This window comes from Emydura macquarii, unplaced genomic scaffold (assembly GCF_026122565.2).
Source record: "Emydura macquarii macquarii isolate MOO-44397 ecotype Brisbane River unplaced genomic scaffold, CSIRO-AGI_Emac_v2 contig_2422, whole genome shotgun sequence".
Classification (NCBI taxonomy): domain Eukaryota; kingdom Metazoa; phylum Chordata; order Testudines; family Chelidae; genus Emydura; species Emydura macquarii.
Window position 1 is genome coordinate 1113841 of NW_027132559.1, and position 27058 is coordinate 1140898.

Sequence of the window (27058 nt, forward strand, 5' to 3'; positions counted from 1 at the left end):
GATTTATCGAAGAGAAAATGTTGGCATGAATAATAATTTGAGACCTCTTGCTTTTCCTTCTCCCAGCCTAGCACTCCTAACCTCCAGTATGTTTTAGAACCCAGCTGTGAAACTGAGCATTTACCTGCACTATAAATCACTCAATGGGACTCCTCAACATGAGTAAGTGTTCAAAGAACTGGGCCCTTAATAAATAGCCCATAGATCTGGGGTGGGGAAGATAATCAATACAAGGGGCTCCTGAGTTGGAAATGGAAGCTCTTGATACTTCTTTAATTGTATAAAAAAGAGGCTAAATTAAGATCTGAGAACAGCAGCTGGCTTTATAGATGTATTTCTCCCCCTATACAACATGCTGTACTCTTCACTATTAACTTTCTTCTTCTTCTATAAGGATTTAGAAGACTTCAGTTTGAAACAACACTTGAGTTTGGTTTATTTGGTTAATACAAATTCAAGTATATAAAAATGAACATGACCTCTTCAACCCAAAATACATCGGTGTACTGTAGGCCAACCAATGAAGTCACTCAATTGTACCACCTTTTGAACCTAGACTCTGGTCAAATTCTGTCCTAAATTACAACTACAAAACCCCACTGAAGTCAGTGTTCCTGGGACACAATTTGGCCAAGGGACTTATGGTTTGACTAATGGATAAATCAGTTGAATGAAAATGATGCAAGACTAATAGTGGTATTTTAGACAGGATTTGTGCAAACACCTGGCCATGATACCACACACCAGAAGGAAAGCTCTCCATTATCTCTATGTTAAGAATTTTATCCCCTAACAAAAAGGCTAGAGTTTATTTTTAATAAAGAGCAATGCTGCCCTCAATACACTGATGGTGTGCAAAATAATGAAAAGATGCAGACTAACAATAAATGGATTTAACTATTCATTCTAACATCTGATGGCACCAACATCTATAAGGCAACAACTTCCATTAGTTTAATTTAAAGCTGCAATACAATCTCACTATACCATTACTAGTCTACTACTACTGTTCTAGGGTAGTAATCTGTAGCTAGAACATAGTGCCCAGTCCATGGGGCAGCCCACTTAATGGGGATTGCTACTTAAAAAAAAAAAAAAAAAAAAAAAAAAAAAAGATAAATTATACAGTCCAGAGTGATATATAGCATAGATCTCTTAATTGAGAGGGACATCACTGCAAAAAGCAATTTCATCTGCCTTATTGCCATGAAAAAGCAAACATGATGGTCCTTGTAAAGAAACCACTCCCCAAAACCCAGAGTTCGATGTTGGAGAACATAAATGGTTTTATTTAAAGTTGTATACAACATACATATGAAGAGACACAAACAGGGAAAATGTATCAAAACAGGCTGGCAGATAAATATAGAGGGGGTTGAATGCAAGAATTGGGTAGCTGAAAGTGCAATAGAAAGCGGAGCAAAGATTTCTAAAACTCCCCTCCCCCACTTCCAGAAAGTTGCTCTGTCCTCAGCCTCTCACCATCTGGCTGTCTTAATCTTAATATTTGAAAGAATCAAAATTCTGTGTTGAAGTTAAAATATTTAGGAGGGTTGATGGGGGAAAAATAAAATTTTGGCTTGTATTCCTATTGAGCAATTTAGATCTGTGATACATTGCAGAAGCCAGCAACTATTTGTTTTCCTTTAAGTTTGTACTAAACTGTTTGCTAAAAATAGATGTCCAATTTACATCTTTTATTAGTAATGTTGCCTTTGAGTACACATTCCTTGATTCCCACATATTTGTTCCCCTTTATCTAATGCACACCCTCTGTTCAGCAAATAATGTGCACAGAGGAAATCGGGCAGCCAGTGTGAAGATTGATCTTATGAAGTTATCTTATGGGTGTTTTCCTATGAAAGTTATGCCAGCAGCAAGAAAAAAAGTCACATCTTAGGTATGTAAATTGCATCTCACAACTACATAGAGAAGAACTACTGCATATTTTAATAAAAATAAACTCCTTTCTTTGTAAATAACTCTCTTAATTTGGTGTTTGCTATTTCCCAGGAAATGCACAATATTAACTATTAAAAAGACATAAGTACAGAAACGAAGACACTATAAACTTTGTTTTAATCTTTCAGTTCTTAAGTAAATAAAGTAAGAATTTGTTTCCTATCAACTAAAGGTTATTTTTAAATGTTGGCAGAAGCAGAAAAACAAATCTCTAAAAGTATTTCAACAAATCCCTTAAAGTAACACCACAGTCTGTTCTCTTTGTGTGGCAGCTTCTTGACAGACCAAATACTCTTCACATTTTAATCATCTGGCTCATATCTAAGAAGAAAGAAGAAAAAGCTAGAGAGTAAAATATACCTGAGAGATATTCAGTCCTCAAAGAGACTACAAAAAACAAACTGCAAATCACTTCAGCCAACTCCAGTTATTGACATCTGTGACATTCTCATGGCAATTTACACTGCCCAATTTAGAAGGATGCAACCAACTATTTTTCATTTTTAAAAATATTCTCCATTTAAACTCAGCCAGTTTACCAGCTTTGCAACCAGTGGAATGAGCTCTGGGGCCCACCCTCCAATCCCAAGATTCACAGAAGGCAGACTCAGGTCCTATTGCCTCTACAGCAGTTCTGGAGCCCCAATGGTCTTTTCCCATCTCTACTTCCTGGCAGCATTGCTCCAATAGAACAGGAACCCCTTAAGGGGTTCTTTCCTATACCCACTCAATATGGGGTCACCTTCTCCCCCTATAGTGCCTGTCCTTCCGCTGCATGGATTTGGGGTAATTGGATAGTTCCACAGGAAGGAAGGTCTGAGTGGTTAGATCACTAGCCTAGGATGTAGAAAAACCTGGGTTTAATTCCCTGCTCTGCCAGAGACTTCCTGTGTGATTTTGGGCAAGTCACTTAACCTCTCTGAGCCTCAGTTCCCCATCTGTTAAATGGGCCTTAACTTGAGATGTCTGGGAGTCTAGGTACTTATCCAAGCCAAGGCAGTGACAGAAGTCAGTCCTACCCCACCTTGGCATTAGAAACAGAAAAGGATGATGGTGCAACAGAAGCAGCTGCCACCTTCTTATATGGATCTTGAGGGCATGTTTTTATTATCATAATTCCTTGAAAATTGTTTCCTACCAATGTGCATGTGCAGCATGATTGTTACTGTAAAGGTGCCAATTTAATATTTTTAAAAAAATCATTGATGTTTTGAAGAAAAAAATGGGTCAAGGTTGGCAGCTCCAAAGTTTGACAACAGCTCTACTGAATTTGTTCTTTAGAGAACTTAATAAATTGGCTTTAGGAGAATCTGTTCTACATTTATGGAAATAATATGGAGGTAGAACAGACTTGTTGAGAGAACAGATGGAAGAGCATCACTTACCTGGAAAGTCTTTTCCGTAGATCCTTTATCTGCTCATTCTTCTTGGTGAGAATCTCTTTCATGTTGCGGTAGGCAGCTGTTTGCTGGAACTTCTTCTCCAACTCCTGCTCAACAGGAAGATCAATTTTTAAAAAAAATCTAAACCAATTTTTTTTTTAGAACAATAAAACTGTTTCGCCTTAGGCTTCATACCAGTGTTCAGTCTAGCTTTTCCCTGTCCAAAACTCTTGCTGCTGTTAATATCTACTTTTGATCACTACTCAATGGGTATTAATAAAACACTTATGGAACTTTTGGTAATACTGACTTATGTAACAAAATTGTACTAAAAACATTTGGCTTATATATTGTCTATTACTGTCAGTCTTTTTAGATTGTAAGCTCTTAAAAGCAGGAAGAAACGGTTACTCACCTGGTATAGTAACTGATGTTCTTCGAGATGTGTGTCCTTGTGGGCGCTCCACTTTAGGTGTCGTCGTGTCCCACATCCTTGTTCGGAGATCTTTGGGCAGTACTTGTCCAGGTCTCGTGGCGTCATTGGCGCGTCTTCTGGCACATGTGCAACCCGACCCCCTTAGTTCCTTCTCTACCGCAGAGTCCCATCCTAGAACTCCGAAGTAGAGGGGAGGAGGGTGGGTAGTGGAGAACCCATAGGGACACAAATCTCGAAGAACATCAGTTACTGCACCAAGTGAGTAACCATTTCTTTTTCTTTGAGTGATGTCCTTGTGGATGCTCCACTTTAGGTGACTATGTAACAGTGTTCATTATCTGGTGGAGGACCTTCATTATTAGTTGTTCTGTACAGTTGAGAGTACAGATAGGCCTATTGCTGCATCCCTAGTAGATGCTTTATCAATTGCATAGTGTTTTGGGTACGTATGGGCTGAGGCCCAAGATGCTGCCTTACATATGTCTGTGATGGGAACATTATTCAGGAACACTGTGGAAGTGGATATCGCTCTTGTAGAGTGAGCTCTGGTTCCTGAGGGAGCCTGTCATTCTTTCTGTTTGTAACATGTCTGGATACACCCTGTTATCCATTTAGATACCCTCTGGCTAGATATGGCTTTGCCTTTTGTGCGTTCAGCCACTGAAATGAACAACTTATCCGATTTTCTAAATGTTTTTTGTCTCTAGGAAAAATGCTATCGCCCGTCTGACATCCTGCACATGGAGTGCGGCTTCCTGTGGGTTTGCATGAGGTTTCAGATAAAAGGTAGGTAAATGGATGGGTTACTTAATATGGAATTGAGAAAATTTTTGGTAAAAATTTTGGGTGAGGCCTAGGAATGACCTTATCTTTATGGAATATCATGTATGGGGGGTGGGCCATGAGTGTGCTAATCTCCCCTATGTGCTGGCTGGTGCGATGGCAACTAAAAATGAGACTTTCATAGACATATGTAGCAGTGAACATGTTGCTAATGGTTCAAATGGTGCTCTAGTGATGGCCCTTAATACTAGAGTTAGATCCCTTGGTGGTGTTGGGGTATGTATAATAGGGAATACTCTTTGTATCCCTGCTAGGAATCGTTTTACCATTCGGTGAGTGAATACTGTAGATTGATTGATCTTGTCATGAAAAACAGTAATTGCTGCTAGATGGAACTTTAATGAACTATTTGATAATCCCGATTTTTTAAGTTCTAGGATGTATTCTAGGATGACCAGTATGGATGCGGATGTCACCGTGATTTGTCTTTCTCCAAACCAAGAGTCCGACCTGTGCCATTTTTTAAGGTAAGTCTTCCTAGTTGTTTGTTTTCTACTATTTAGTAATATCTGTCTGACTTGTTCTGAACACTCTAACTCGTCTGGGTGGAACCAGTTAGGAACCATGCTGTTAGATGTCATTTGTGTATCTCGGGGTGATAAATCTGGCTGCTGTCCTTTGAGAGAAGATCCTGTCTTGGGGAAGTGTGATTGGTCTGCATGCTAACAGATTGAGTAGGTCTGAAAACCATGTCTGCCTGAGCCACGCTGACACTATCATTATAACCATCGCTTTGTCGATCTTGAGGACAGTTTTGGATATCATAGGGATGGGCGGGAAAGCGGACAGTAACCCTTTGTTCCTGTTGAGCAGGAATGCATTGCCCATTGAGCCTGCTCTCAGTCCTACTCTCGAGCAGAATAGGTGACATGATTTTGTTCTATGGCAAATAAGTTGACCATTGGATGACCCCACTGGTGAAAGATGTTGTGTAGAACTTCACTGTTCATCTGCCTCTTGTGATTCTGTGCAAAGTGTCTGCTGAGGCCATCTGCGGTGATATTTTGTTTTCCAGGTAGGTACGCCGCAGATATTTAGATATTATGTTGTATGCACCAATTCCATAGCCTTATTGATTTCTGCATAGTGAACGGGACCTTGCTCCCCTTTGATGATTGACATAAACATGCATGCTATGTTGGCCGGCATTATTCTTATTGATTTGTTAGTTATTAACGGTAGAAAATGCTGACATGCATTGCAGACTGCTCTGAGTTCTAACACATTTATGTGTAGGCTGGTTTCGAGTTTTGACCATCTGCCTTGTAAACCTCATCTGTCTTTTCCAAGAAAAGTTGAGCTTTATCAAATGGGAGATCTTCTATTTTTGTTAGTAGCTCTCTGGGAAGAGCAGCTGCATGAAGCCAAGAGGCTCTGCACATCACAATGTATGTGGCTGTAGTTCTGGCCGGCGTATCTGCTACGTCCAGAGAAGCCTGTAGTGAAGTCCTCGCTACAAGTTGTCCTTCGGTAAGTAAAGATTTAAATTGCTCTTGTAAACTGGGCTAGCTTTTTGTAAATGCTGTGGTCATAATTGGAAAGCAGGGCTGTGTAGTTTGATACTCTCATCAGTAGAGTAGATGATAAATAGACCTTTCTTCCTAGCAGATCGAGCCTGTTCCAGTCCTTGTCTTGTGGTGTTGATTTGTAATTGATTTGTTTTCTCCTTTGGTTTGCCACATCTGTAACTAGTGAATTTGGAGGTTGATGAGTAAATAGGAATGCCATCCCCTTGGCTGGGATGTAGTATTTTCTATTGTTCCTTTTATTGGTAGAGGGAATGGTGGCTGGAGTCTGCCATACAGTGTTAGCTGGTTCCAGCAATGCCTCCTCCACAGGGAGTGCAATTTTTGATGATGTCGTGGTTTGTAGAATTTTTAGTAATTTATGGTGAGATTCTGTGACCCCTTCCAGGGGAATTTCAAGCTCTTGTGTGAGCCTCTTAAATAGGTCATTAAATTGTTTCAGGTCATCCACTGATGTAGGCCTCATCTGGTGAGGAAGATGAGTCATGCATTGGAAGAGATGTTTCTTGTTCCTCACTTGTCTCTGCTACTTGTGTTACTTCCACTGCCTTAGGTGATGTGGCTGGAGGTGATTGGCTGGACGACTTCGGTCTACTCATATGAGAGCTAGTCGGTCTGCTGAACCAAGCATCTCACTCGTGCCATTGCATATGGTGTATCATATGAGGTCCAAACCATGGGGGCCCAAACCCTGGATATGGCCTGGGACTCTTCTAGGCATACTGGTGCCTCTACTGATGGTCTGGTGGGGGAAGAGTGTTCTAAGGAAAAGTGAGCTATACTGAAGGAATGTGCTGGGGAAAAAGCTTTGTCATGGGCAAAGTGTATCGGAGATTGCCCTATAGTTGATTGTAGAGAGGATGTTATTGTTTGGTGGTGTTGTTTATGTGTTCTCTTCAAGGACTGTGCTGTTGTCGGTGCCGGGTTTGCCATCGGCTCTGTGGTGGTGATCGGTGCTGACTTTGGCACTTCAGTGCCTTTATCAATTCCGGTGCCGACCTCAATGCCAAGTCCTATCTCGGTACTGAATCTTTTTCAGGTGCCGCACTCGGCGCCACAGACTCTGATGGTGCCGCAGTCGGTACTGGTGATCATTGGTCAGATGGTTTCTGCACCGAGTCCTTTTTTGGTGGCTTGTCAGAGGAGACATGTTTTTGTTTACTCCTCGACTCCTCACGCGGATGTTTCAAGTCCTTTGGTGGTACAGACTGGGTTGTACCTGAGGGACCTGTTGCCTCTTTGGTACTTTGTGCAGGAGACAGCTTTTTGGGTGAGCATCTTTTCTTTGATGCAGTTGTTTCTTGGAATGTGCTCAGAGCTCTCAGCGGGAGGCTTGTCTGGTCCTGGGTCAAAGGAGGGTCTGAGGGATTTTTCCATCAGAATATGCTTTAGTCTCAGGTCCTTATCTCTCCTCACTCTGGCTTTCAAATTCCTGCAGTGAGTGCACTTCTGTTGTACATGGGTTTCTCCTAGGCAGCGTACGTATTGTGAGTGGCCATCTGAGACTGGCACTGCATCCCTACACGAGGTGAATCTTTTGAAGCCTGGGGAACCCGGCATTTCAAATACTATATCTTATACTATTAAAAGAGAAAAAAGGGTAAACTTGAACTTTTTCTTTTTTAAATGAGCAAAAACTTGACTAAAACTAAGTAAATTATGACTAAACTAACTAATTTTTCTATTATTAGAGATAGGACGAGAAAACTTGGCTGCTGTTGGCGCTCCGTCTTGGACCATGCACGGTTGAGAAGGAACTGAGGGGGTTCGGGACGTGCCAATGGCACTGTGAGACAGGAGTTGCACACGCGTGACCTGGACGAGTACTGCTAAAAGATCTCTGATCAAGATGTGGGATGCGACGATACCTAAAGTGGACCACCCACAGGGATATCACTCGAAGAACCATGTCTATTTGTTTAGACAATGCCTACTACAATGGGGCTTTGGCACAGCTACCATGGTGATGGACAACCTTATTAAAACAGATTAAAAAAAAAAAAAAAAAAAAAAAGCTTTACCAGATACTGATCTGGGCACTTTAATAATATCACAAAGTTACAGTCAGGTGAACAAACTGCAAATGCAGATTGCACACTTCTACTCCACAGCTTAAGTATACTCATGACCAAATCAAACACTAGCTACTCTAGAATATCCAGTCATTTCCCTACAATCTACTTGCAAGCCTACAGTCAAGTAAATGTCCTGATTTGATACCTGTGACACAAATCATGCCAGTTGTTTTGGAAAGCTCTATAAAAGTGCTTTACAAGTACAGTAGAACCGCAGAGTTACGAACACCAGAGAGTTACGAACTGACCAGTCAACTACACACCTCATTTGGAACCAGAAGTACACAATCAGGCAGCAGCAGAGAGAGAAAAAAAGCAAATACAGTATAGTACCGTGTTAAAATTAAACTACTAAAAAAAATAATGGAAAAGCAGCATTTTTCTTCTGCATTGTAGTGTTTCAAAGCTGTATGAAGTTAATGTTTAGTTATAAACTTTTGAAAGAACAACCATAACGTTTTGTTCAGTTACAAACATTTCAGAGTTATGAACAACCTCCGTTGCCAAGGTGTTCGTAACTCTGAGGTTCTATTGTAGTTACATTTTTAAAGATTCATCATGTGATGGATCAGAAGTCTACAAATAACAACATGTATAGCTACCACAAACGCATATTTTAGGTGATAGCCAGACATCTTTATTATGTATGCATGCTGCAACTTGTAAAGTAGTATTTTTGTCTCTAAACAAGCTTTTATTTTGTAGGTCCAAATATAAATAGCATATATTTTTGTTTTTCAGTGACCTAAATGTGATTTCATTTTCTTCTCACACCAATAAAAACCTGTTCAGCTGAGTAGCTCACACTTATTCCAATACTACCAAGGGCTTGTTTTCATTATGGCGCTAAATCGGCAACAGCCATCGACGCAGCAGCATCGACTGAGCATAAGCTATGTTGACGGAAAAGCATCTCCCATCGACACAGCATAGCGAAGACAGCGCGCTTAATCGATGTAACGTACATCAACTTCAGTTACGTTACTTACGCAACGTAACTGGTGTACCTTACATCAATGGAGCAGTGTAGTGAAGACAAACTAAGGCGCCATCTACTGTATCTAAACAAAACGAAAAGAATTTTTAGTTACCTACTACAAATCTTTCCCAATTATACTCCTTGCATTAAAAGTTGATCTTAGGGAATAAGTAACATTAACTCTACTGAAGGAAGTATTACAGACTTCAAAGACAGACTTTTTTAAATGTATGCATACGTATACATGGTAGTGTCTACTGTTACACTCCATGTTTTCTAATTGTCTCTTGAAGCTCAGACAAATCTTTCCCTTCATTTCCATATGACAAACACTAGATTTCTTCTTTCAGTTTTTAAGATAGCTTTAAAGTAATAGAAAATGACATGGAACAGGGTGAATTGAAATGAAGATATAATATAATTTACAATTGAATAGCATCTTTTCTACTGCAGGATTCCCAAGTACTTCACAAACTAGACACATACCATCTCAATGAAGTGCAGCTAGCCACTGGGTCCAAAGTGGCAACCTACCCATGCAAAAGCAGGCCACACACTATGCTGGGAATGGGAAAGTTTTGGTCAGTGACACTGTAAGACAAACTGTTCTTCATAAGAAGTATGGTGTCCGTGTAGCAGAGATAGGACCTTTGTTCTCTAACATAATAAGCATGACAATCCACATATCTACTGTTAAAGGCAGAAGAGCCTAGTTTACCCCATCAGGATTTGAACTTATGTTCCATGAAGTTTAGATATTTCAAAACGGATGCTTACATCACTAAATTAACTGTTGTCAACTGTTAACAAGTTGTCATATAATCCCAATGGCAGCAAGTGAAATAAAGAGGTCATCTTAAAATTCATACAAAACTAAAAAATGAGGTTGGTAGCCTTGAGACTGTCAGAAACAAAATGTGTTCAGCTAATGGCATTCCCCAACTTTGCTTTTTGTTGTAGATAGTTGGCAATCACATTTCAGACAGAGGACTTAAAAAACCCAACTATGTTCTCTGTTTCAGAATGAATTTAAGATTACCCTCATTTCATGCAAAATTAATATGTTATTTCCTCACAGCTATACTTGTATAATCAGCACAGACCTAGGAACAATCTGTTAACTACTAGTTCCCTCTACTGGTTCTGCAGAGAAGAAAGTCACAGCATGCAGTGGGTCTTTCCAGATGACATCATTAGTTCACATTTGCACTTATGCCTAAATTTTTAGAGCCTTGCAGGTGAAGTTGTCAATGGTAATCATCAAACCAGATATTCACATCACTTTCAAGATGTACGGGATCAAATGAAATAAGTTAGTTCCCTCAGCACCACTCCCAAACAGTGTTGGGTGTCATTTTCTACTGCAGCCTGTGAATCAGAAATATATTCAATGGCAAATTCTGCAATATTCCACCATTACAGCATCTACTGTGGAGATTTCCCAATCCAACAGGTAATCCCAACAGATTACTAACCATCCAAAGTAGCCAGCTTCCACAAAGCAATCACCACTTTTTTGTCCACAGTGAATGGTACTCTTATGCTGGGAGTCTGGTGCTACCAACTTCTCAGAGAAGTATAAAAAAAGTCTTCATTTTAAAGATCTGCTGTAACTGTTCACAATCATTTTGAAATGGCTGCACAAGCTGTATTTAAGTGTCCACCTAATTGTCACCAACCTATGGGCTGTGTTCCGTATCTATGAAATAGACTATTTTAGCACACATAATTATGCTCTCCACTCTTAACAAGAATATAAAAAAAACAAAAGATAGTGATGTGTCCCTAGCAACCTGCATGCAAAATACAGAATTTTTGTTACATTAGTAAATAAAAAAAAAATAAAAAAAAAAAAAAAAAAAAAAAAAAAAAAAAAAAAAAAGCTTATCTGTACACTGTGATAAGAAGCTAACCTTTTCAGCCATAGATAATTGGTCTTGGACCTTGAGTAGGTCATGCTTTGTTGTCACCAAGTTCTCTTCCAAGAACTTTTGGTTTGCAGTGCTGTCGTTCAGAGTCTTCTCAAACTGGCACCTCAGAGCAGACACTGTATCTTCCAGTTCACTTATATCCTTGGTTATGTTAATCTTCAAAAGAAGAAATATTAAAATGATATTTTTGCAAAATCCTAAATGAAAGAATGCATTTTAAGTTAATTGTTGAATATGTTCAGAGAATGTCTTTAAATGGTGAACTGCAGTGCTTTAGATAAGTAGCTGAACACCCCCCCACCTAACACCCCACAGATCCCAAAGCAGTAAGATAATACATGTTTAGACTTCAGAAAGTGTCAATAAATACATTTTTATGGTGAATGGAAAGGCTTCTTTTCTGCTAAGTCAAGATTTCAAATTCTTAGAAATGGTTTCATTTCTCTGTGGGAATTATGTCATTATCTCCTGTCAGCTATCACTTATGATATAAATTACACACTGTATGAAGTATATTAAGAAGATTACAGAATAAAATCAGAACATACAGGGCTATGCTAGCTTTTAAAGTCAATGACATGTTAGGAGAGGTATAGAGGAAGTTGGGGTGTGAGCTGTTAAGGAACACACCAGCAACAGGAGCCACACTGTTTGCAGATGACATACAAAAAGAATACCTCCATAGTTACTGGGAAAACATACACTAGTAGCAGCAACTGTCATATCCTGTGAAAAGAACCAACACACACACCCTCGAGCACCAGCCCTGGCCCATAGATCACAGGTGTTATATTCAGTTAACTGCTATGTCCCCGTACATTAAAACCGCTCATTTATAAGAGAAGTAGCGATGACAAGACTCGTGAAACAAGTTGTGTTGAAACAAAACAGTAACAAATTTCAAAGCATTTGTATCAGGGCCTCAAAGGAACCAGAAGGAAGTTCAGGTCTGTTTCATGCTAGGGACCTAAGACCCAAGAGTAGAAATTCAGTCAATATGGTATTTACCGAGAATCAAAGTTTACTTTATCTTAAAATATTTTGGGATTGAAGCTGTGATCTTAACCAAAGTTAGGAAATTGCATTTGTCTCTAGGCACAGTTTGTTCCTCAGTAGCCCACATGCCTTGTCTTCCTTTTGTGAACACAGAGATCTAATCAGAGAGACAGACATTATCTGTTGTAGTTGTGATGTAAAACATGATTAGGATTATATTATTTTACTGACACTCATTTTATTAAAAGGCACAGTAATACTAGCTACACTTAAAAAGCAGACTCCAGCCACCTAATATTTTCAGAGATGAATGTGGAATAATTAATTCTTCACCTCTCCCCATTAGGAAAACATCTGTTTTAGAAGTTCTATTAACAAAAATAATCCTGTGTAGGGTCACCATTCTTTTAACAAGGAAATCAAAATGTTTGAAGACTATATTTTAAAAAGGGCAAGAGTGAAGGATCTAGGAGATTGACTGAAAAGGATTTCAACCTGTGTAAATATTTCATTACAAAATCAACTAACCAGGTTCAATCACATACATATGCCCATGAAAAGGAAATTTAACAGCTAAAGGTGAAGTGGGTGGCAAGGTGGTGGAAAACAACTGGCTTTTTGGGAGCTGCAAGTACTCAATGCCTCTGGAAGTCAGGCCAGCTGATGCCTACACAGACAGGTAGCAGATAAAACTTGTTCCCAATCCTTTAAAACTACCAATGTAATAACTACAGTTACAAGATTTAATAAGTCAGAAAAAGAAAAGATTTGCTGTGATCTTTAAATCAAATTACCACTGAATAATATTGTATGAAAATAACAGATCCTAAAAATCACTAAGGGGCATAACAACATATTAAGGAAATAGAGTACATACCATAAACCATTTAGAAAGCAAAATAAAAAGAAACTTGGATTAAAAAATATGGAAATTAAAAGGACATATAATTTTTTAAGAAAGGGAATTGAAAAACTCACTTCAAAGTTCACAATATTGCAGGTATTAGAATGTCAGTTTCTCAACATTTCTTTCATAAAAGGCAGAAAAAGCTAAATAGAACTAAAAGGTTTTCAGCTGAATTGTTACAAGTTGAACTGAAATACATTAAAAATATTTTTTTATAAACGGTTAGATATCCCACATTATTAAGAAAATAAATGAACAGGCTAAAAAATAAAATCAAACAGATTTTTTCAATTTGTCAGCAGTTCAGATTGTTCCATTTCTATGTTTTTCCTGCAACAGTTAATCATATTTGGATCACCAGCTTTTACAGGAGAAATCTGAGGTCCTCAATTCAAGTGTTGACAAGTAAATGAAGAAAGAGCTTTTTTGACAAAGTGTTTAAGATGTATTTGCAATTTAGAGGTCTGTGGGCTTGAGCCTATGCTCAGTAATTCAATGGCAAAACTCTCACTGACTCCATTGGTATAGGATCAGAACCTATGTGTGCATGTTTTTTTAACCTCTTAAGAGTTTGAATCATAAAAATTATACGCTGATATACTTTCAAAAAAATAGCAATACAATGTTATTGATCAAGACAGACTCAACATTATCTTGCTGAATCAGAAAGGAAACTAGATGACACCTCTTTACTAACAGAAGAGTAAAAAACAAAAATAAGAAAAACTCAACAGAATAAAAACACATACATATTAATATAAAATAATTAAATTCCTTTTGACCTTTAGAATATACAAAGAAACAAACTTTGGAATGGTACTTACCGATAATTTCCTACCATGGATTAGGTCACACATAAGCATGAAATATTTTTCTTAAATGATCAGAGCCCTAAATGTTAGTGGAACCATGGCAACCCTGAATAGGATCTTTGTGTGCCCCACAAAGACAATCACATCTGTGAAGTGTAATTTAGCTCTACAAGCCTTGGTAATGCTAGTTCAATGGAGAAAATAGTCAACCTTTTGATCTCCCTGAATCATCTGTAAATCCTTCAGTGACTTCTCTAGTTTTGATTTTTCATCCAATGCACTTGTAGCCTGCAATAAATTGGAAAGACAAAGCCTAATAAAGAAACTTTTACTGGAAATGAGAGAATTACAATTGCGTTCTTTCTAGTTAGGTATTTTTAACATGTACATACATATATTATGCAGGTTCATAGTGAGTTTACCTGTGTTTCTATTGTCTTGAGTCTAGTCTTCAGCTTTTCATTTTCTTCTTGAAGTCTTGTAATTTCCTTTGGGTAAATAAAAATTAGCTTTACCATGAACATTCTTGCATGACTGAATTGAATAGACTTGCAGTTATTTCCAATTATTTCAGGTAAGTAAATATATTTTCTAGTTAAAAAAGCTAGCTAACATGTCAATGCTTAGAAAGATGACCAGACCACTGTGAGTCACACATTTTTATGAGCTTGATCCTGCAAGATCCTGGGCATTCAGGCCCCAATCCAGTTGAGAACAGCACATTCCTAAACTAAGTTTGTGAACAATCCCACTATAGTCTATAGGATTACTCACATAATTAAGTTAAGCATATGCTTAAGTGATTTACTGGATCAGGATCAGAGAAACTCAGTACCTTGCAGGATCAAAACAGATATGATAAGGAATATTACTAATTGAAACAAAAGTAAAATTGCATTTTAGGGATACAGATCTTATTTGTGGTATATGTCAAAACTCTTTTCCATCAACAGAATAGGAGACACTTCATTTATGGTCATTGTTTAAAACTGTGACAGAGAGACTCTTCTGAAAATTAGGCAAGTCCTCTCTAAAATCCACTCTTAGCTAAGTAGGATTGCAAGTGATTTTTCAAACATTTATTTTAAAATGTATTTGTTTAGTCAATATATATATAATTTTCTGTCAACTGTTAGGGAATGAAATAGTTTAAATATTAAGGCTATGATCCTACAGTCACTTATGCCTACAAGACATAGGACCAGGACTCCTGGGTCATCAAGTTTGCAAGCAGCCCTGTCATATAATCCCTTTCATGCATGACTTTAAACAAATAAATAATTCCATTTAAATTAACAGAATTACTCTCATGCTTAAAGTCACTCATGTGCCTAAGCATTTGAATGATTGAGGCCTAAAAAGCTTTCAAGTTCACTTTTATTGCTATATTCACCATGTAAATCTTGGTATTCTAACTTTCAAATATTTAAGAGTAACTGGCACAGCACCACAAATAATTCTCTCTATATAGTTTGACTTCTACTTAAAACACAATATCTGCAGAACAAACTATTTTATTGAATATCATACACAGTGGCATGACCTGCATATCTATAGTTGACTTCTGAATTCACATAACCTTGTCTAACTTGTTTGTTGTTCGTCCTATGAGTTCAAAGAGGACCACTGATTGGTTTAGTTTCTGTGAACACGTGAGTGGCTGATCAAGCCAATTTGAGCTTTGAACTGTCTGTGGCACGCTGAACAAGAGATCTCATTATGGGTTACTTGATTAATAGTGGACATGCTGCTATTATGAGATTTACACTGCTGGTGCTTCTACTCTGCCTCAGTAGTTCTCCTCTGCTCATAGACTGTGGCTCCAGTATGGATGAGATTTGCCAGGTAGAATGATCCTGAGCGAGATCTTCCCAAACTCTGGGTCAATGTTGAAACGCCTCAAGGATAACTTGAGGGAGTCTTTGAAACATTTCTTCTGGCCTCCCTCCTTTACCTCACCATAAAAGATCTTCTTTGGCAATTGCTCATCTCACATTCTGGTGACATGGCCTGCCCATCTCATCTGTGATTTCATCAGATGCTCTAGTGGGTAGAGAACTGGCCAGATGTAACATCTAAATAGCAGCCCTGACTGAAACTCACCTAGCTGGAGGATAACTTACTGAAAAAGGAGCCAGCTATAGCTTCTTCTGGAGTGGCTGTAGTAAAGAAGAGTGATGTGAAGCTAGTGTTGGGTTTGCCATCAAAACATAACTACTCAACAAGCTTACAAATTTCCCAAAGGGTGTGAATGATGGACTCCCACTGCTTGGGAAAAGATATGCAACTTTCATCAGCACTTATGCACCCACTACGACCAACCCAGATGTGATCAAATACAAATTTTACAAAGACCTGGGGTCCCTTATCACAGAAGTTCCCAACACAGACAAATTCATCATGTCTAACTACTTACTGTTATATTTTTACATTTATAGTTGTGCCATAAGGCCTTAAAAACCTTACGCCAGAATGAGTGCTACACAACCAGAGAATGGACCTTTTCAAGATTACCACCTCAAATATCCTTCTCCTCACACAGTCCTGAATCCCCCCTCTCTGTGAAGTGATTCCAGAAAACTACTGATATCATGCTGAAGAAAAAGTCTGCTTTACAGCAACAACTACCTTTCACACCAGTGCTGTTCTTGCTGACTCTGTTTGCTACTTCCTATGTTTGTGTCACAGAAGGTGACAAAGTTTTATCAGTCATAATAATTTTACATTTCAGCTTTGAATCACCTTTGCGAAAAGGATTATATTTGGATAAAGAAAACTGCAGTGTAATATTCTAATATGTGATGTTGGATGTTCTAATTATATCCAGTTATAAACAAAAGTAAATTTGTTAATGTTAAAATTCATCTTAAATATAAAAATTAAACAAATAAAAAGTCTCCATCTTCACTTGACATCTTGGTGACGGAGAAAGAAAATACAGCTCATCACTGAAAAAAATCTCATGAGTGTCCATCCATTACTAAGTTTTTGTAAGGATAGTTCTATTTCTTTATATTAAATTTTTAGGTTATTTAGTAGTCTAAACTATTGCTGAATGAATCACCATTAAAAACAATTAGAATTTGCTTTACAACAAATTTGAAAATCTGTAACAAATGGGAAATTGGAGATTTGTAAAGTTGAAAGGCAAGTTTTAATTGTTTTCCTTTTAAACTGCAGTTCTTTTAGAATTTTATTTAAACTACTGCAAAAACGAAAACAAACAATATAAAAGAAATAGAATCTGACTTTGAAAATCTCCAATAACCCATTCACACCAATGATGAGCTGCATTACCTGTGTTTCAATCTACTTCCCAGCAGGAAGTCCAGTCTTATGAAATATCAGCAAAATGTCGGCTCCCACTAACCCTATTCATTAAATACAGAAACTGTAACAATAATATTTTTTTCTAAAATGCACGCAAAAGAAATTTTATATTTGCAATACATTAAATGCCACAAGCACATAATTAAATTAATCTTCAGAACAGTGTTTCATTTAGTAAAGTGACTGCAGTTTTCCTTTAAGTTTTGTAGAATATTACAATGCCTTCTAAATAGTGTCTGATGTATTATAGAAACCCTGATTATTGGGTAGCATTTAAATTTAGTTGAATAAATTAAATGCTCATCAACCCCAAAATATATCAAGGGCAAGAATTCCTACCTTATTTAGCAGCTCTGATCCACCTTCATTTAATGGAGCAAGTTTAGGCTTAATGAGCTCTGAATTGGGCTAAAGTAATGACAAAGACACCAAAAATTAAAATGGTACAGAATGATGTGCTTTTTTTCTAGCATTTTTTAGTAATTAAAACAACAACTCCAACTCTATCCTTTCCGCTGTCTGGTGAAAGGCAACAAATGATTGCTTATTCTGAATTCATTTTATTATTTGTTCAGGCATAGGGACTTTACGTTAAAACTAACAAATCTTACATAACTTGTTTTCCATTTTGAAAATATTTGCAGAGTACAAAATTTTCCAAATAGACTCTTTTTCAAAGTCTAAAAGACAAGATAAAGATGAGATTTCTGAAACTATATTTAACTAATATCTTATAATACATTTATTTTGCAACTGGCACCCTTGGAACTGTGGTTTAGTTTTATTTAACTACTGTTTTAAAACAGAGATGGAAGGCGGAATCTTAAATTATGTATACAGCTCTTGATACTATAACTACAGGATCACAAGTCATAAGTTAGAAAACACTAAAAGAAAGAATGAATGCCTGTGTCTTTAAATGACTACGGAATTTATAATTGTCAAATATTTACATAATTTAAAATAATTTCTGTTCACTGTAATCTATTTAAATTGTCAAATATTCTGTATGCTAATTGGGTATAAATTTACACTATAAGACAAACAAGATTTAACATATGATTATGTCAGAGAAACCTTACTAACAGGTAATAATCAAATAGTCCTTTCTACCTTGCAACTTATAAATATGATCAAGATTTAAAAAACAAACTGCTCCCCCCCCTCCCAAAACATAAAACTGTACCTTATCTTACATAAAACAGTACCTTACAGTAACCTCCAAAGAGGTTAACAAAGAGTTACTTTGGTAACTATGTATAGATTTTGGAGCCTAACTTTAGGCTGCTATTTTTGAAAATCTTTAAAGGTTACCTCTAGTATAAATAACTTTCCTCTTAAGCACAAGGAGTTAGTTTACATTAAAAATCTTTAACATCTCTAGTGGTCTCACAAGGCATTTGATTATTTATAGTATTTTAGAACAACAAATATCTACCTTTTTGTTTGAAGATGTAAATTCTGCCTTTTCAAACTCAGCAACTTGCTCTAACAATTCTCTTGGAGAGAAAAATTAAGGGAAAAATTAAGTTTATTAGACAAATAATCTTGTTAAGAACAATTTACAAGTCTGCTGCTGCACTCCTTGTTCAAGTAAGATTTCCATTAGGAGCACATGATCAGACTCTAAATCAGTACAAAAAAAGGCAACAAGTATGCCAAGCATAGGAATAAAAATAAAAAATTCTAAGGAAGCAAGTTCTAGGTAAGCAAAATTATTATTTACATGCGCAAATCACTTCATGAAAAAGTTAAAAGCATCATTTATAATCTTTTAGTTGAAAAACTGCATCTGAAACTAAATTGTCATTGGTATAATACACCATAAAAATCATTTTCTAAGATTAAGAGGTGAACATAATAGTATTTAATCACTTTAAAGGTATCAGTAAAACTATTCTCTATTTCTATATAGTTCAAATGAGGTTACCGATTTTCCAGCTCAGAGATGTCAGTCTGTAGCTTAAGGTACCACTTCTCAGCCTGTGAAAAGAGTTGGCGTAGAAGTAATACATTGGTGTATGCTGTGTTAATGAGCTCTGATTCCACTTCACTGTGTACTACAGTCTGCAACCCATCCAGCATTTCTGTCACTTCATCTATTGTAAAAGTCTCCTCCACCAACCTAAACAGAAAAGTTAGCAAAAGTCATATATATCATAAAAATAACAACCCTGCAGCAATCCAAAAGACTTCACTAGATCAGACAGTGCTTGTAGCTAACATAAGGACGTTTTAAAAAAGCTGTGTTAATGTTTATAGTGTGATGATGTTGAGAGAAAGAAAAGCATTTTTCTGGGATGTCTTAACAGTAGCGTGGTAGGTAAGACACAGGAGGTAATTGTTTTGTTCTGCTTGCACTGGTGAGGCCTCAACTGGAATATTGTGTCTATTTTGGGCATCACACTTTACAATACAAGTGCACAAATTGGAAAGAGTCCATAGGAGAGGAACAAAAATTATAAGAAATTTAGAAAACATGACTTATGAGTAGGAATACTATTCTGTCATAGAGGTCATTGATTCCGTGACTTTCCAGAACCTCCATGACATGTTCAGGGGCAGAATTGGAGCAGCTGTCAGCCCCTGGGGTCCTGGAGAAGTGGTCCCGGGCCTGCCAGAGTAGTGGCCAGGGTTGGGTCAGCCCCCTCTGGGGCTGGACAGCAGTGGTCAACTGCTGCCAAAGGAACAGAGGCAAGGCTGGAGCAGCTGAAAGTCCTGGCTGTGCTCTGTTTGTCCCCACTAACCCAGGGTATTTTTATTAGAAGTCAGGGACAGCTCACGGGCTTCTGTGAATTTTTGTTTATTGCCAACAGCCTGTCCCTGACTGGTATTAAAAATTACACATGACCAAACCCTAACCTTACTTATGAGGAAAGGTTGAAAAAGATGGGCATGTTTTGTCTGGAGACAAAAAAGCTGAGGAAGAACATGATAATGTTTTAAAATATGTAAAAGGTTGTTAGGAAGAGGATGGTGATCAATGGTTTTCCATGTCCACTGAGAGTAGGACAAGAAGTTTGCAGCAAGGGAGATTGAGGTTAGATATTAGGAAAAAAAGGAATTAAAAGGACAGTTAAGCACTGGAACAGGTTATCTAGGGACACTGTGGAATCCCCATCATTGGAGATTTTTAAGGACAGCTAGACCTGTCAGGAGTAGTCTACAAAGGTATCCTTAATCCTTCCTCCACAGGAGGGGATGAACTAGATGACCTCTTGAGGTACCTTCCAGCTCTACATTTCTATTGTTGTAGACAACAATGTAATTAGCAATTTGTTTAAATTTTTAGTTGAATCTTTTGTTTAAAAGTGCTACTTTGATCAAATACAAATTTGATTGTTTATAAATTATTTTGCTTTTGGCCTTAAGTCTAATTTCGATTTACCAATAGTAATATGTAACTCAAGGTTAGAGTTTCACAGCAATTTAACATATCAATTCCTACAAAAATTAGAAAAAAAAACCCTTTTGTATAGATTGAAACCTTTTCCGTTTTTAATAGCAAGACCCGTGCATATAGTGTACTTGGATTTTCAGAAAGCTTTTGACAAGGTCCCACACTAAAGGCTCTTAAGCAAAGTAAGCAGTCATGAGATAAGAGGGAAGGTCCTCTGATGGATGGATCAGTAACTGGTTAAAAAATAGGAGACAAAAGGTAGGAATAAATGGTCAGTTTTCACAGTAGACAGAGGTAATAGTAGGATCTCCCAATGATTTGAGCTGGGATCTGTGCTGTTCAAAATAGTCAAATGATCTGGAAAAGGGGAATAAACAGTGAGGTGGCAAAGTCTGAGAATGATGTTAAATTATTCAAGATAGTTAAGTCCAAAGGTGACTGCAAAGAGTTACAAAAGGATTTCACTAAACTGAGTGATAGGGCAACAAAATGGCAGATGAAATTCAATGTTGATAAGTGAAAAGTAATGCACATTGGAAAACAAATCCCAAATATACATACAAAATGATGAGGTCTATGTTAGCTGTTACCACTCAAGAAATACATCTTGGAGTCATCCTGGATGGTTCTCTGAAAATATCTGCTCAGTGTGCAGAGGCAGTCCAAAAAGCTAACAAAATATTAGGAACTATTAGGAAAGGTATAGATACGAAGATAGAAAACATCGTAATGCCACTATATAAATCCTTGGCATGCCCACAACTTGGATACTGTGTGCAGTTCTGGTCAACTTTGTGATGCTGGTAAACCAAGTGCCAGCTCTGGCCAAGGTAGTAGGCATTACCTAAGAACTGAGAAACGCATAGCTGGAAATCAAGTCAATTCACCCACGTTAGTTTTGTTCAAAATAGATATTAGTCTTCCGAGAATGCATTTAGGGGTTAAACTTCATGAAATGCTCGTAAACTGCTGAATGCATTAATCTCACTTGTAACATCTATATTCCATGTTATAAGAAAATATGTAAGTTTTGCTTTATAACTTTAAAAATGTTTGCTCTGACCATGTGAACCCAACCATTGGAATCATCCCCCCTCCGTTCCATTAAGGAGGCCCATCAAGATTAAACAAGCCATTAAGAAACACCACAATACAAAATAATTGGTGAATGGCCCTATCACTCTTCAGAAATGCTATGTGCAAGGGAGCTGGTCTCACAGACCAGAAGGCCAAATGTAAAAGATAGAACAGGGTCACAAGAAACGTGTCATCTCTTTGCTGTTTGAATTCTCACCGGGCCAGAGACTCTAAACTGAAGTGAGAGATCCCCCAGGGTTATCCCTGGGTTTGCCCTGAAAGACATCATGAATTGACAGATCACAATAACTCTGTCACTCTTAGAATCTCGACTGCAACTCATTTGTGTTATATGCTTGCTTGCACCAACCTGTAAATGCTTCTCTAATTTATTTTTCCTAGCTAATAAACCTTTAGTTAGTTTATTACAGAATTGGCTACAGGCATTTTCTTTGGTGTGAGATCAAGGGTACCAACTGATCGGGAGTAAGTGACTGGTTTCCTGGCACTGGAAGCAACCTGAATATTTTGTGATTTTTGGCGTAAGTGATCATTTATTACTAAGTCCAACTTGCCTGAGTGGCAAGATAGACTGGAGATTCTAAGGGCACTGTTTGAGATTCTATGGTCAGACTGATATAGTGGTCCAGGAACTCTCATTTGTTCCTGGGTCGGTGAAATCTAATTCTAAAACATACCACCAGTTTGGGGTGTCTGCCCTGAGGTAGGCACTCACAATTGTGAGCCACTCCAGCGTGACATCCACATCTCAAAAAAAGATATATTAGAATCAGAGAAGGTATAGGAAAGGGCAACAAAAATGATTAGGGTTATGGAAGAGCGTCTATACAATAAGAAATTTAAAAAGACTGTGACTGTTTAGTTCAGTGGTGTACATTTGTGTCCCCCCAGGCCTCACACTCCCTGTACAGGGCAGGAGGGCCCCAGCGCTGCCCCCCAGCTACCCTGGGGAAGGAGGCCAATACCTGCAGAGAGAGGGGCTGGAGGCTTGGGGGCGGGGGAGATGACACAAACGCAGACTTGGCTCTGCTGTCCGCCCCTCTCACTGCAGCCCTGCAGCCGGCGCAGGCTCAGATGGGGCAGTCTCTCCTCCCCAGCCTGTGGGGGAGAGCGGCCTTTCACGACACAGGAGGGGCGCTGGGGGGCACCCCTCAGCGCCTTCTGCGACTCCCGCTGAGAAGGGCCAGGCCAAGCGGCCTCACCGTACTTACCTGCCGCTTCAGCCCGGCCAGGGTGGCCTCAGACACCACTGGCCTTGAGGGTGAGGGGCGGGGAGAGGCGCCAACCCAATGCCCCCTGCAGCTCAGCGCCCAGGGACCTACCCCCCCCCTCGATACGCCACTGGTTCAGTTTAGAAAATAGATGACTAAGGGGACATATGATAGAGGTCTATAAAATTATGAATGGATTGGGGAAAGTGAATAAGGAAGTGTTATTTACCCTGTCACATAATTCAAGAACCATGTAATTATTAGGTAGCAATTTTAAATCAAACAAAAGGAAGTACTTCTTCACATCACACACTATTAACCAGTGGAACTTGTTTTCAGGAGATGTTGAGAAGGCCAAAAGTATAGCTGGGTTCAAAAAAGAATTAGATAAGTTCATGAAGGATAGGTCCCTCAATGACTATCAGCCAGAATGGTCAGAAATTCAACCCCATGCTCCAGGTGTCCCTAACCTCTAATGGCCAGAAACTAGGACTGGACAACAGGGGATGGATCACTCAACAGTTGCCCTGTTCTGTTCTTTCCCTCTGATGCACCTGGCATTGACCACTGTCGGACGACAGGCTACTGGGATAGATAGACCATTGGTCTGGCCCAGTATGGACAGTCTTCTGTTTTCCTTGGTGAGGATATACAGACACACTGCACACAACTTAACTGTCTTACATATAGATGAGGTGAAACATATCTGATAAATTATGTAACAGATGCCTCATGATTAATCCCAGGCAGAAAAGAGTCTTTTGCTTTATTATTATTCCCTCTTCATAATACCTGCTGTCCTTAAGATCCTGAAAGCAAGAATCCACTGTCTTGAGACGGAGGCCACGCTTGGAACGAGCGAAGCGCATGTAATTGATCACTTCATTCTGGTGGTGATCATTTAGACCTAGCTCTGCCTGTGGATCAGGGGACAGAATAAAGGTTAAAAAATATATGAGATAAACCTAATGAGGATGACTTAGGGTTCAAATACCTTAAATAAATGGATCTGAACTTAACTTACTCTGATTTCAATGGAAGTTAGGAATTTAAATACCTTTGTGGATCTGAGTCTTCCTCCCCCAACCTGAAGTAAATACTCACCAGCAACCATACACATTACAAAAAGTCCAATCCAGAACCTATCCCTGCAAAAAACCCCGTTGCCAGCTCTGCCCACACATCGACTCTAGTGACAACATCACTGGTCCTAACCAAATCAATCAGTCCATAAGGGGTTCATTCACCTGCACATCCACTAATGTTATATATGCCATCATGTGCCAGCAATGCCGCTTTGCCATATACATTGGCCAAACTGGACTACCACTACGCACAAGGATAAATGGACATAAATCAGACATAAAAAATAACATCCATAAACCATTCGGAGAACACTTTAATTCCCCAGGGCACTCTGTTGCTGACCTGAAAGTTGCTGTACTTCTCCAAAAAAAACTTCAAAAACAGACTTGAAAGAGAAACTGCTGAGTTAGAAATTATCTGCAAACTTGACACATTCAAACTGGGTTTAAACAGGGATTTGGAATGGCTATCTCATTACAAGAAGTAATTTGCTCTGATCACCCATTCTCACCTCCTACTCAATGGTTGTCATTATGCCTCAAGTACCCGGCTTTTATCCACTTACCCCATTGTTATCTATGCCCCTGGATATGCATATGTTACCTCCTATACATGTTTCCTATTTGCTGTATCATTTCTACCAACTGCATCTGAGGAAGTGAGCTGAAGCTCACGAAAGCTTATGCCTGCTGAAATTAAATTTCTTAGTCTTTACAGTGCTACAGAATTCTCGTTGTTTTTGCCTCTCCAAATGATTTCTGCACCGACTTTTAAAGGTTAAATACCCTTTTTTTAAATCCAAGCTTCTCTCTGCAAATTATAAGAAACACCTTAAATAATTAATTCTGAAATAATTTTACAAATAGGATTGGCTTTACACTATTATTTTTGCTCTTTTTTTTTTTAACTTTGTATTTCTGAGTCAGTTTAGACAATGAAAATAGCCTTAGAATGCTGACCTTTGTTTGGTGTGGTTAGAAATTGATGATTTTTTTGAGAAAACAATTGACTTTTTAAATTTAAATCAGTGTTTTTATTTTGTTCTTTAAATTGTAAGCTTTTCTTTTAAAAATAAATGTGTTTAAAATTAAATCTAAGTTTAATACATTAAGGCCTAAACTTATTATAATCTCTTAAAACATTTAAATGAAAAATAAATATGCTAAATCCATGAGCCTCTAGCAAAAACTAAAAGTTGAAGGTTGTTTCTCTATATAAATAATCAGGAAAAAATCCTAACTTTTGAGGTCAAGGTTTATAAATATGACATAACAGGTCATGTAGTATTAAGCATTTGTTTTGTTCAATAAAAATAAATTTTATGTGTGTTTTGCGTGTTTAATTAAATTCTAGTTACCATCCTAATGAATGAAGCGTGACACAAGTCATGAACAAAAAGTTAGTTATCTATCATTCACCATTTTCTAACATATGAAAAATGTGCAATTAATTAACAAGAATGTGAAAATATTAAGCTATGTAATTCCTTAAATAAATGTAGGTAGTTACAATGTACCTCCTAAGTAGCACAAAGATGTACCAAACCTAGGGTCAAGGCTCTATTTCGTTGTAAATTAATATGTTTAGAAAACAACTGAAGTACAAATGGAAAAGTTGATTACAATCAATGATTTAATCTGAGGCTTTCCACTTGGTTATTTAAATAGCCTGGTTTTAAATCAACCCACCTTGCCTTTGTTTATTGTAATAAATAAATAAATACTGCAGGGGAAGGTTTGAACCCACAGCAAAGAGTCAGTGGATTTAAAGGCAACCAGGAAAACAACCTTAAAACTCACACTGTTTCATTGCAAGCCTGGCAGAATCGCTGTTGTTCTCAAAGCCCCAGATCCCGGACTCAGGTGATTACATGCCAATCTCCAGTTTTGTTTCGTGAAACAAAAGTAAGTTTCTAACCCTCATGGTTGAAGGGAAAAGCTTGAAAACGGGACCCCTCCCCTCGAGGGCCAGAAGGCAAATTCGGAGCGAACACAGTGTTTTCTCGGCCAGTCGCCTGATGTCTAGACCCCTGGGGCAGGCGATGCTGGGAATCATCACACACACGGACGGAGGCCAGGCTGGCAGCTCGACCTGACCTCGACTCAAGGCTGGGGCAAGGCCACCCTGGCGGGCTGGACCCTGGGCTGGGGCCAGCTGCAGCGCCGCTTCGCTTAAACCACCACCGCCCGGGGCCAGCAGCAGCCACCGCCCGGTGGTTGGGGGAGCGGGGGTCAGTGCTTCGTGCCCGGCCGCCCCGCGCGGGGGGAGAGAGGGAGCGTCTTTGTATCGGCATCTCTCGGCCGTTATTCGGCGGGGGAGCGGGGCCAAGCCCCGGCCCGCTCGCTCGGGACAGCCGCGGCAGCGCCGAGCCCGGCGAGGATGGGGGGAGCGGAGTCGCAGCGGCGGGCCGGGCCGGGCCGAGAGAACAGGGCCGCTGGGGCAGCAGGCTCAGCATGGTCCCGGGGCCGCTATCGGCCCCCGGATGGGCCGGGAAGCAGCTTCGTGACTCACCATAGCGACTCTAACGGGTCCCGGGGGGTGGGACCGGGGGCGGGGAGGCGGACGGTTGATTACACAGAACGACGCCGGTTGCCATAGAGAACAAAATCTCGCGAGGCTCTTTCCCTACCTTCTCATTGGAAGAATCTCATTCACGTGACCGGAAGTAAGGGGAGCGACCGCCCAACGGATTGTTCTCGCGTGGCTACACTGAGCGGATTTGGGTGTTTTTTTTTGTGGTTCGTTAGCGGCTGTGGCGGTTTCCAAGGGCAACGGCGTCGCGAGCGGCTCGCGGGACCGTCCCCTGCACGGTGCACATGCGCAGATTAGCCACGGCCAGTCTCGCTCGCTCTGCACCAAGCTGCTCTGCGGGTGGCGCCCAGCTCAGAGGGGGGCGCGCACGTGCGCGCGCCTCCGGGGCCTGTCCTGACCCCCGCAACCGCTGTGCTCGTGCTCGGCTCGGGCCTGGTCCCTCGGCTCCGTATCGCCTCGCCGCCGTTGCCTGGCTGCAGCAGGGTCCCTGCCTGTGGGGCTCTGGCCTGCGCAGCCGCCTGGGGGCTCGTCGTGGCACTGGCGGTGGCCCTC

General features: G+C 39.3%; 1 protein-coding gene across 2 annotated transcripts; it reads right to left on the reverse strand.

Moving 5' to 3' along the window:
- Positions 1-1261: 1261 nt before the first annotated feature.
- On the reverse strand, positions 1262-26557 carry LZTFL1 (leucine zipper transcription factor like 1). Of its 2 annotated transcripts, none has more exons than XM_067561741.1 (10): positions 26486-26557; positions 23681-23805; positions 19110-19304; positions 18618-18678; positions 17519-17587; positions 14272-14337; positions 14060-14137; positions 11117-11290; positions 3348-3451; positions 1262-2283 (listed from the first exon to the last, which is right to left on the reverse strand). In XM_067561741.1, the coding sequence occupies exons 1-10, from the start codon at positions 26486-26488 to the stop codon at positions 2265-2267; spliced, it is 894 nt and encodes a 297-aa protein (XP_067417842.1). In that variant the 5' UTR covers positions 26489-26557; the 3' UTR covers positions 1262-2264. The 2 variants fall into 2 exon arrangements, with proteins under 2 accessions (XP_067417842.1, XP_067417841.1); XM_067561740.1 differs by lacking the exon at positions 26486-26557 and adding an exon at positions 25892-26439.
- Between the last annotated feature and the right edge of the window lie 501 nt (positions 26558-27058).